The sequence below is a fragment of the Pholis gunnellus genome (genome assembly GCF_910591455.1).
Source record: "Pholis gunnellus genome assembly, chromosome: 19".
In the NCBI taxonomy this organism is placed as follows: Eukaryota; Metazoa; Chordata; class Actinopteri; order Perciformes; family Pholidae; genus Pholis; species Pholis gunnellus.
Genome location: NC_136546.1, coordinates 12,436,467 through 12,448,152, shown reverse-complemented (window position 1 = coordinate 12,448,152; position 11,686 = coordinate 12,436,467). Strand labels below are relative to the sequence as shown.

General features: G+C 41.2%; 1 protein-coding gene across 3 annotated transcripts in view; it reads left to right on the top strand.

Moving 5' to 3' along the window:
* Nucleotides 1-453: 453 nt before the first annotated feature.
* Nucleotides 454-11,686, top strand: part of mthfd1l (methylenetetrahydrofolate dehydrogenase (NADP+ dependent) 1 like) — a 32,548-nt gene continuing 21,315 nt past the window's right edge. The window contains exons 1-17 of one of the 3 annotated variants that reach the window (XM_079180784.1): nt 454-733; nt 1,646-1,730; nt 1,989-2,039; nt 2,150-2,203; nt 2,720-2,844; nt 3,433-3,533; nt 4,715-4,851; nt 5,310-5,421; nt 5,827-5,894; nt 5,982-6,079; nt 6,234-6,407; nt 6,594-6,730; nt 7,188-7,234; nt 7,764-7,871; nt 8,295-8,369; nt 8,964-9,066; nt 10,373-10,449. In XM_079180784.1, the coding sequence (XP_079036910.1) occupies nt 498-733; nt 1,646-1,730; nt 1,989-2,039; nt 2,150-2,203; nt 2,720-2,844; nt 3,433-3,533; nt 4,715-4,851; nt 5,310-5,421; nt 5,827-5,894; nt 5,982-6,079; nt 6,234-6,407; nt 6,594-6,730; nt 7,188-7,234; nt 7,764-7,871; nt 8,295-8,369; nt 8,964-9,066; nt 10,373-10,449 (1,788 nt within the window). In that variant the 5' untranslated portion in view covers nt 454-497. Of the gene's footprint in view, nt 734-1,645; nt 1,731-1,988; nt 2,040-2,149; nt 2,204-2,719; nt 2,845-3,432; nt 3,534-4,714; nt 4,870-5,309; nt 5,427-5,826; nt 5,895-5,981; nt 6,080-6,233; nt 6,408-6,593; nt 6,731-7,187; nt 7,235-7,763; nt 7,872-8,294; nt 8,370-8,963; nt 9,067-10,372; nt 10,450-11,686 lie in introns of all 3 variants that reach the window. The other 2 variants (XM_079180786.1, XM_079180785.1) reach the window with 2 other exon arrangements.

The following is an 11,686-nucleotide window of genomic DNA, read 5'->3' as shown; positions in this document are numbered from 1 at the left end:
GCCGCTGCTTTCATGTGTAGGCTACCTCTGAAATTCTAATAAACTTTTCCTGATCCCCTGGTGGATAACAAAACACAGGACATGTGGCAAAATGTTTTACTTCTTTCGTGGTTTTAACAACAGCCGAACTTTAGAAGTGACATTTGGACAGGAAAGACAAATACGCATTACATTATATAGGCTAATTTATAATTTAATCATTACAAGATCAAAATGTTGCTGAACAACTGGGCTACACGCGGAGAACGTGGCATCCACATTTCCGCGCCCCACAGTCAGCTTGTAAACATGCAGCGTCACATTGAAAGGGTTGTTCATGGATGGTAACCTCTTGAGTGTTCAAATTTCCGACTGCCCCTGAAGACAGCGTACCTCCATCAGGACCCTGTTGCCACTCCAACTGTATTTGTGTTCCCCACGGAGGTTGAATCCTTTGCTAACCAACTTCAAGACCAACAAAGAAAAAGTTAAACGCCACAGTTTAAAAAGAAACGGCCATGAAGTTGTCTATGATTCGTAGTGCTTGCGGCAGCCTTCGGATACATCCAGCCCGTCCAGGAAGCAGGGTCAGCGGCTTGTCGCGGAGATGCCCACCGGTGGGTCCTGCCAACAGCCGGTTGATTCTCCGGGCAGCCAGCGCTACAAGCAGCGGCGGTACCAACCCAAAACTAGCCGTCAATTTTGGGAAACAGTCCCGAAAGGGTGATGGGTTTGAATGCGACAGTTCTTTGAGGTAAGCGTGTTGCGTGTGACCAAACATTACGCTACTAAGTTACTGTTTTCTTTGTGTGTTTTTAACCGGAAATAACAAAACTATCGCCTAGCATCTTGATAAAGTTATAACCGGTAACTATTTCCTGTCTCGAGCTAGCAGTCGGTTCCGCACGTGTCCCCGACATCATCAGATTGGACTCCAGCCAGCTGATGTAACTTTTCTCCGTTGTTGCCAAACACACAATGATACAATGTGTCTGAATTCACAGCGAATAAAGCCAAAAACACGTATGAATGAATGAATGGGTCGTGCTGTAGAGTTTTGCTGTAACGTTATTGGACATATAGCATCCCCATCACTGTGTGTTTACATAGTGTTTACGGTTTGTTAATGTTTAAACTATATTTATATTTATATATAACGTTATTATATACCATAATCTAAATGTGCTTCACATTGAATGATTGATCGGAGATGGCTGGAGGTGAATTTGATCGAGACAATGTTTACACTTTGGAAAACAAAGTAGGTCAGTGTGTTAACTGGAGACATTTACACATTAGCCCCTCCCACACCTTGTTACACGCGCAGTAACAAGCTTGGTCAATGGGTGGAACCTCACGCATAGTATTTTATTTTATTATATTTTTAAAAATTCTTTTTTCTAGTGTTCTAGTTGGAATGTGATATTTCTTAACTGCAACAAACCAATTATCTGTCCGGTTATTGTTTTATTTGAATTGAGCAAGTGAGAGAATTTGAGGCATAATTCACAGTTAGGTTTTTCACCCTTCCTCCCAAACACAGAATAAACTATTCTAAATGTTGTCTCCTTCTCTGTTGGTGTTACCTTTTCCAAAGCCTTACATGATGGGTGTCTTTGGCTTAAGATATGTGATAGATGACTAACCAGTTTATTTTCTCTCATAGCGAGGTGGTTCAGAGCACCAAGGAGGCAATCGCGGCTCTGCAGAGAAGAAATTCAACCGTCCAACCTTTGTTAGCCATTATTCAGGTATTGTAAGCACAAAAACGAATAAACATGTAGGATTTGTGTTTCCTATTGTAGAATGAAAGACTGTGTGAGCAAATGTGAAAGTAACAATTTTGTGGAAGGTTGCCTTCAAATATTGTCTAACTTACCATGGCATAGTTGTATTTAATTTGTCTTAATTTACCTTTAACCCAAGGTTTATCTGTTTTTACTGAAGCCATTGAAGATGCTTGTGACATCAAGTGTGTGTTTTGTCATTATGCAAATTGTATCTCAAAGGCAGGTGAAGATGACAGCTTGTTGGAGATCAGTAAGAAAATCGCAGGAAGGGTAAATTCCCGTCTTCCTGTTGCTATATGTGAATTTAAACCATTTTGTCTTTTTCCACACAATAATTCAAGCTGTTAACCCTCTTCTTGTTCGTCCCTGTTCGTCCACAGGTTGGCTTAAACATCACACAGATTTGTCTGGCAAAGGAGTGCAGTGAAGATGAAGTAAGTGAAGCTGACACACACATTTGGTTACTTTCCCTCTGCGCATAAAACAAGAAAAACTCTCCCCGCCCCCTCATTATTTAGCAAGTCAGTGCATGATTTGCCATTCCCCTTGCTGTTTGTCAGTGCAGCATGGTGGTTGTAGTAAACATCAAGGTAATCAGTGCCTCTCATGAGCTTTTGTATTATTCAAGCTTTTCTTGACTGTAAGTCACCATATATCCAGTGTTGCATGGCTAAACCGTGACTTCCTAATTGACTTAGTCACTCCTTGGGGTTCTGTTCATTTATTTTTTTTTACTTCATGGTATTTTCCAAAATTCTGTTGCTGGGAATGCAATGCAGCCTCTCAGCTGTGGCTCTCTTTGGCTTTATTGAAGTCGACTCTTGATCCATATAGAAAGGAGGAACCCTGTCAATGCAGAATTTTCTGGAGGCAAAATGTCACTATTGCAACAATGGCTTATAAATACTTTTCTTTTTGTGTGTGTTTTGTCTTTGTGTGACTGCGTGTAGATCATAGAAGAGGTGTTGAAGCTCAATGAAGACCCGAGGGTGCACGGAGTCCACCTTCACCTCCCCCCTGCTTCCCTCACCAGTCGAGTGTTGAACACGCTGAAACCTGAGAAGGATGTAGAGGGGTAAACACCACTAGCACTAGCTAACTAGGATCACAGCATATAAGACTGCTGAGCTTTATGTTCTCACACAGAGAGATAATAATAGTGAAGAGCATATCTCTTCCAAATAGCACATAGTCTTTAACTGTGTTGATTTTCCATTGGTTGTTTTTGTATTGCATTCGTAGTCCCTTAGAAATGACCCGACATGTTGTTTAACGTGTCAGCAGTAGACATTTTAGTGCAGCAGTCTGCCAGGTATCAGCTGTGCGTGTTTCCCTGTCCCAACAGCGATAAATGTATTTACTCATATGGTACACTCAATTAGAAAGGGGCTGCTCAGAATCAAGACTGTCTAAATGCAGCTCGTGACTTCAGCACATAAGTGAATGAGGAAAATGTGCAAGGCACCCTTCATAATCAGCACAAATTGGAACAGCAATGTATCATTTATCAATTTATCTTCTGAATGACCTTAACACGCTCATTGCACTTTACAAAATAACCTTGATGTAGTGCTCACACTGCCCAGTAAGAGTTAAATGCTTCCGGGGTAATAATTCTGTATTTCTTTTGATATGTTTGTGTCCATTTATTTTCTTGATAAAGGATATCTGATTTGAATATGGGCCGCCTGGTGCGAGGAGACCTAAGTAAAGGCTTTGTGCCACCCAGAGCCAGCGCTGTCCTGGATCTGCTGGAGAAACACGGTATACACTTTGATATATGTAGCTGTATTTCCTTATATAGAGAAATGGGGGCTTGGCAGTATGCTGATTGCAAATAGTGGACACGCGACTGTCAATTTAGACTAATTCTGATTTGTTAACATACTCAAGGCGGTAAGAACCAAATTGGACACTGCGCACATTTCATAAATCCGACGGTAATTTGGCGTTCGCATTTCTACGACCTCATTATTATGTGAAGCCTAATGTGCCGTAAACTAAAATATGTCACAACATCAGTGAGAACATTAAGTTAATGAGTCTCACTGTTTTTAGAATACATTTTGGGAATAATGGGGGGATCTGAAACTGCAGTGCACCCAAAATATTTTGTCATTAGGACGCACAAGAAAAAATGCTGACTCACCAGAATAACTACTGAGTTTGGGACCAATTTAAGACACACCCTGGGGTTCAAAGGGTAGGGGTCAGAGTTCAGGTGTACATAGGGTCACAGTTATTTGGAGTGTCCCTGATACAATTAGTTGCCAACATGTGGTGCAAGTGAAGAATTTGTGGTCCAGTTTCAGTAGCATATGGTGTGGTGCATTTCTAAATATACAAAGAGCAAACTGTTGCACACCAGTAGGTCGTTGAGTGCGTGGCAGAACCTATGATCGACAATATAGAACCAAAAACTTTTCAAAACGTTTTTTGTTCTACTTTTCAAAATATAAAATGTAAAGGGCTTTGATTTGAAAAAGTGCCAAATGTATCAGCAAACCGTATCTGTAATTATAACGGCAGTGTTGCACAGAGCTGTTAAACGCCTACTTTTCCACTTATGATTTTCTTTGTTTGCTTCACAGACATGAAAAAGACAATCCAATTACAGATGAATATTCACTAAAAATATATTTTAAAAGGTATTCAGATTATATTTTCGAAGGATGAAATGTATGAATAAGTAAATATAAACTAGAAACACAAACGGCTAGTAGAAATTAACAGCAGGGACAAATTAAATAAAAATGGCATAAGCTGCATTTACATTAATTCATTGTGCAAAGTCATTTCCATCCATGTCCAGATGGTCTGCATTTTAATACGCTTGACTAATACTGAAATATTGACCATGTCGACAGTTTGGTTGCTAATGCGCATGAGGCACTTAATGAATGAAAAAGGTTAAATCCTAATGTTGCATTGAAATATTTCTGCAGATGCTCCTTTGGAGGGGAAAACTGTGTTGCTGGTCGGAGGAGAAGGACCCTTTGGGGTGGCCCTGCAGTGCCTGATAGAAAGAAGTGGACTGGTGGCTCTCAAGAGTCATTGGAGCTCAAAGGGCCTGCAGAGTCAGGTGTGTTTGTATATGCGTGTGTGACTCAACACATTGCACTCAAAAATGAATTTTTTTTTTGTATAAATGTAAGTGTTAATGTAACTAGTTACTCCGAGTAGACTTGAAAGGTGGCTGTTAAAAGTGTGTAGTTTGGTCCGTGTTTGTGGTCAGCTGGACATTATTTTGTTTTGAGTGTCATTTGTTTGAAAAGACGTACCACTGAAGCCATGGCTTTATAAATGGAAAACCTTCTTGTGATCCATGTCCTTAAATGTCTCTAGTCATTATTCAGTTGCTACAGTATGTGCCGTTATAGTGGCCAACCACAAGGAGGCAGTCTCTGCTTTACCACATGCAATGTCATTGCATTGCCAAATGCTTTATCTATTGTGTTTTTTTATTATTTCTTTTTTTAAACACTTTCCTCTTTTTGAAATTCTTCATATGTAATTTATTCTCTCTTCGTTATTCCCAAGGTGATGCAGGCTGATGCTGTGGTCATATTAGGAGCTGAGAATATGGATTTCCCCTCCACCTGGCTTAGACCAGGGGCTGCTGTCATCCGCTGTGAGCCCACCCTGGAGACAGGTAGTGTGGAATATATTGTGATAGTCATCAAAAATCACCCTGTATGGATCTGACCTGTGGCCCGTTTACAGTCCAGTACAGTTGTTCTGTCTGTTGATTAAAGGCAAAAAAAGGGCCAGAAAATGAATCTTTAAATAAATAAAAGCAATCACTGTGCATCTAAGTTTCCATAGACATACTAGTGTAGTTTGTTTGCAGTTAAAATAAAAGTGTATTCAGCTTATTTTCTGCATTGTAGAATTAATAGATTTGCAGATTTGTCATGTCAAGTGTAACCCTTCTCCTTCTGCCGTATGATGGGACGCAGCATGCGTTTTCTTTCTCCGTCCCCTCTTGCATAACTTTTTGGGAAGCATGTTTTTACTCAACATGTGCATTTGTCATACACTTTTTGTTTTGTTTTAGATGAACGTGCCATTGAGATGTCCTCAAAGTCTGGGTTAAGATACCTCACAGCCGCTTACAGAACACAGGTGCGCCTCTTTGTTTCTGTCTCCATGTGCTCACCACCTTTTCTTCGTTGCCTACCTACCTCGTTGTCTCTCCTCTTTGTCTACTAGAATGTGGTGCGTAGTTGCGGTCGGTGGCTCCAGGACCAGCAGTACCAACCCTGGCATTTGCGCAGCCTCAAACTGCAGCCCCTGACCCCCGTACCAAGGTATAGACCGCTATCTGTGAGGCTATTAGAAATGCATCTACATCCCTTTCTCATGCCACATTGTTCTTTCAGTTGCACCTCGGAGACAAAGTCCATTTGACGCTTTAAAATCAAATGCATGTGAATGATTTGTCATGCTTTCTGTATTTGTTAGTGACATAGCGATTTCCAGAGCTCAGACCCCCAAGTCAGTGGACCAGCTGGCTGAGGAGATTGGTTTGCTGCCAGAAGAGCTTGAAGCCTATGGCAGGAGCAAAGCTAAGGTCCGACTCTCCCTGTTGGACCGCCTCCACAAACAGCCCGATGGGAAATATATACTGGTTGCTGGGTGCGTATGACTTACTGATACAACTAAATCCTTTTTCTTAACTATATCTGCCTTCGGTGCCCCGTAGTGCTTAGATTTATGATATAAAAGAAGTAAGCCCGATTTGGGCAAGCCATCACTCAATCCCTACTTCCTTTTATGGTATTAATGTAAAATTCAAAAATGTTCTGTATGTTCTTTTTTTAGTATAACTCCGACTCCACTGGGCGAGGGTAAGAGCACGGTGACCATTGGCCTAGTCCAGGCCCTCACTGCCCACCTTAAGCTCAACTCCTTTGCCTGTCTCCGACAGCCTTCCCAGGGCCCCACCTTTGGGGTTAAAGGTCGGTAATGAATACTTAAGTCCTTATGCTAGCTGCACATAATACATCCTGTGCTCCACTACAGTAGTGTCTTATTTTGAAGTTAATCCTTCCGAAACTAGAACTTCTGTAAGAAAGCCGATGTCAACCTCAGTCCCATTCTGTTAGGAGATGTATTTTCATTTTAGAACATTTTATTTTGGAATGCAACTCTTAATTTTGTTTTTCTGCGCTTTGAATACATAGAGTGGAATTTAGACAATGCCAGAGACAGGCGCCCAAGCCAGCAGTTAGGAATGTCTCAAGTAACTGTGTGATAAGCTATCTTTGTCAGTGTGGGGCTAGCATTTCATACCCTGCTACATTTTGTGCAGGGGTGGAGTAGTTCACACAGAGTACACTGCTCAGCATTCCTCCTTTTGTGTGTCCCTGTCCTGTTGGTCTGCCTCTGACTGTGCTACCTCTTCTTTGTGCCTAGGGGGAGCTGCAGGAGGGGGATATGCCCAGGTCATCCCCATGGAGGAGGTAAGACACACAGGCACTCTCCTTGCTCCCTAGCAGGACTAATGCAGGCTTCAAAGACCTAAGATATGCAGAGACTCACACACAGAGTTTTCACACACGCACACAACCCCTGGAGCTGTGGCATAATATTACCTATGACTAAATCACTGTCCGTAAAGGGTAAGGGAGGGAGGGAGGGGTGAGATGGAAGCAGACTGTTTTTTAAAATGCAGACACAGTCGTCTTTTCTCATACAAAAATACCACCCTTTACTCTCACGTCTTCACAATATGTTTTTTCATTTAAATTGAAGGGCTCGTATGTCGTAATATTTTTAGACATCAAGTCAAAACCATGAAGATTACTCTGTTTGAAGCCACACGTGATACTACATTTTGTGATTACATTTTAACCCCCGTTGTTAGAGGTTTTAATTCCACCGGCGCCATCCGAACCCACAATGTCTACCGTTACATTACAAGAATAGTACTTTGATTTTCTTGATTTCAACTCTTTCACATTTTTTTTTTTTTACCATCTTACCCGTCAGTTCAACCTCCATCTGACTGGTGACATTCATGCCATCACAGCAGCCAACAACCTGGTGGCAGCAGCCATCGATGCCAGGATGCTTCACGAGGCGACGCAGTCAGACAAGGTGACCGTGTGATCTCGTCACTCAGTAATAACTTATTCTTACACAAGCAAGAAATGTAAAAACTGTTGTTTTGACCTGGATGCAAGTATAATGACAAACATGCTATTTAGATGTGTTTTATTCTTTGTGATTTGAAAAAAGGAAATTGTGAATTATGTTAATACATTATGTGTACATACTGCTATCTTGTGAAGTCATTGAATGTTCACAGGGAAGCCTTAAACACGTGTCACAGAGACAATTAACTAATCTATGTAAGAGCATGCTTTTTATGTCCCAATTACATTTAGCAGTGACAACCATAGTGTGTATTTGGAGTGATGCATTCTATTCAAGAAAACATTTGAATCCTCTGAGGTGCAATTTAAATGTACTTTATATGCATAAACACACATAATGTAATTAAATCGTTATTCCTTCAAGGCCCTGTTCAATAGACTGGTTCCTTCAGTGAATGGAGTCAGAAGATTTTCACCCATCCAAATCTCCAGGCTACGTGTAAGTCTAAAACTTTCAACAATCATTCGTAGCCAGAAGCACCGTTGTGTTGAGCTCTGATTTCATCCAATAGGGGACCTCAGTGAGCCTCATCTCTAAAAATATGTATCTATGTCTAAAAGTAATGCTGTTTTCTGTGGTATTGATAGAGAAAACCTAATGTCAAGTCTTAATGGATAAAATTCAAATGGCACATGTTATGGAGATGAATTTTGAACATAAGCCAACTGAATGTTTGTCTGTCCCGTTGGATGAGAAGTTAAAAGGACTATAAAATATTCATTGGTCTTAATGGACAGAGTGAGAGATAAGAGTCGTGTGTGTCTTTTTAAACAGAGCACTCCCGGTGAACCTTTTGAACCAGACACCGAGTTGATCGCCTCGTGGTCATTTATTCTGGTTTTGTTTATGCATGCTGGGATGATACCGTGCCCAGCTGATGTGGACATAGAAGGGAAAGTCCCACTACTTGTGTTGAGAATAATTTACTGTATTTAGCACTAGTGGCACAGCTGGGACTGAAGCCAAAATGTTCACCTGAACATCACATCTCACTCACAGATGATCCACTAATCTTTGTCTCTTTGATTCCAGCGTCTGGGGATCAATAAAGTAGATCCTGCATCTCTCACACCGCAGGAAGTCAGCGCCTTTGTTCGTCTTGACCTTGACCCTTCGAAGATCACCTGGCAGAGAGGTACCGAACAGAAGTATAGGAAATCCCTCTGAAGGAGTAAAAGAGGACTAAAGAAGGAGTTAGTCTGTGGAATATTCAGGAGGATTTGTGTTTTCTTCTCGATGCAGAGGGCTGTCATTCTATCAGTCTGACAATATTATCAACATACCAACCAACGTGATGTATTTATAATAAGATGGTGATGTTATAGAGCATTGGCCGCCCCAACCACAAAGCAAAGTTACGGTAGTTTAGTTTTCAGGGTGTTTTTTTTTGCTATTTTGACTTTAGTTTAAAGAAAGGTTTAGCTTTGTATGTAACAATTGGTTAGTGAACTGTGTAGGTATGGCCATAATGTTAGATGTTTAATCTTCGCTCCAGTTAAATGTCGATGTGATGCAGCGGTGACATACCGCCTGTAATGTCAAGTTCGCTCAAGATTATCACACGCAATCTTGAACTACAATAGATTTGTTTTGATATAGCAAGTTCTGAAATGAATTGTCCCTGCAGTAAGCTGGTGTTCTCCTCAATGGAAATTGACTATGACACGTCTTTTATGGCCCTCTGTGTTCATATGGATTCAACACATCTAATGTGAAAGCTCCCAAGTCATCAGCTGTGGCTATGGAAGGAGTGGGAATAGCTACCTCAGTGGTAGCTGTGTTTTGGTTTGGAGTTGTCGGAGAGGACAACCAGCTGGGTGCAGCAATGACTGATGTGGTATTTACTCCAGTGGCTCCAGAGGGCACTCTTAAAAGACCTGGAGATTAAGAACAGATTTACAACCTAACGTTATGCGGGTGTGTCTATGTGTTCATGAAACAAACCATGTTTTTCGCTTTCCCTCTCAATACATCAAACCAACATGAGGCTAATGTTTGACTAATGTGGTTTCTTGGCTCATTGTAACAACAGTAAAGCCACAGATTTCTAGCCACATTATCAGAGAGTAGGCCGAGTGCTGAGTGAAGGAACTTTGAGTAGCAAATCCCTCGTAGCATAAGCACTTTCAGTGTGTCATCACCTACTCACAATAACTGATGAGAATCTCTCTTCTTGTCAATTATTGGCTTTATATGTGTGCGTGTCTGTGTGTGGATATGCATTTGTGTCTATTTAACAACGTGTGGTAATGGATTTTTGCAGTCTGGCTGGTTCAGGCTGTAAAAACATAAATCTTGTGTGTGTGTCTCTGAGGCATCCACTTTAAATAAAGGTTTTTTTTCTGTCATTGATGTTAAGCCAGTTTTCCTGCTCAAAGTTGTGGATTTTATGAGAACTGTTGCAGGAAATGAAACTTTTTCTTTTTGTCTTGGTTTTCCAGTTGTTGACACAAATGACCGTTTCTTGAGGAAGATCACAGTCGGACAAGCGAGCACTGAAAAGGGACAGATAAGAGAGGTATGCAGCACTCGTGCCTTCACAATCTTCTTTCCTCTGAACAGATGACGTCCTTTTGAAATACTCTTCACCCACCGGCTTTGTTTTGTGTATTTTTGCAATATCCAGAATATGACCAATGTGACCAGAAGATTATCCACTAATCTATATGTTACCTTCCAGTTCATTGCAAATACTTTACCATTCTCCCTCACAGTATGACAAAACGGCAGTTTTTCCATTGCAGAGGCTTTGCTGGTGGCTGTCATTAACCTGGGTCTAATGTTGTTATTAAAGGGATAGTTCAGATGTTTTGAATTGGGGTTGTATGAGGTACATTAACCAGTCGGTGTAATACCTACAGCAGATGACGGTCGGCGCGCCCCCAGCTTGGAGAGGATCAGTTAAAGTGTAGAGTATATTTATAGTATTTTTACTTTGCCATGAGACAGCCACTTCCGACAGGGAACTGAAGTATTGTTAGCCATCTATGTTCTCACCAGACTCCAGAATACTGGGGTTGCTGGTCTACGGCTGCCTGAAATGGTTAGTAAGTTTGTGTTATTGTGAGACTTTGGTGAATCTGAACGAACCAAAGTCTCACAATAACACAAAAGCCCGTCATCTACTGTATGTAAAGCACTGACTATGGATAAGTACCTCATACAGCCCCAGCTCAAAACATCTGAACTATTCCTTTAAGGTGGCATGAGATGCCTGTGTTTTAGATACTCGCACAATAAAACTGAGTTTATACAAACTTTCTAATACACACACACACACACTCCCCTCAATTTTCCCTCTCCTCCGTTCGTGATAAAGGCCAGATGTATTCCACCCATATGTCTGTAGTAATGACAGCTAAATGAAATCCTGTAAATAAACACTTCACCTCAATGGGAAGCAAGCAGGCTTAAGTGAAAGCAAATGTTTGAAGAAGGAGAAAAGTGACCCACCCATCCAAACACACACACACACACACACCTGGAACCGCCTCTGAGCTAGTTCAGCATATGTTTACATTTACCGCCATCAGTTCGTCCATTCTGTTTCCTTTTTCATTCCCCTGTCCTCCACCTTCCTCCAGCGCTGGATACACTATAGCCCCTCAGGGCATTATCAGTGGGAGTAGAAATGTGTTCCTTGGTGGATTGATGTGGTTTAAGTTATATTTCTTTTTTTTTCTTTTTGACGTGGAATGGACACTGCTTTGGTTTCCCAGACTCTTCCCAGTGGAAATCCCTCATTCCATCATTTG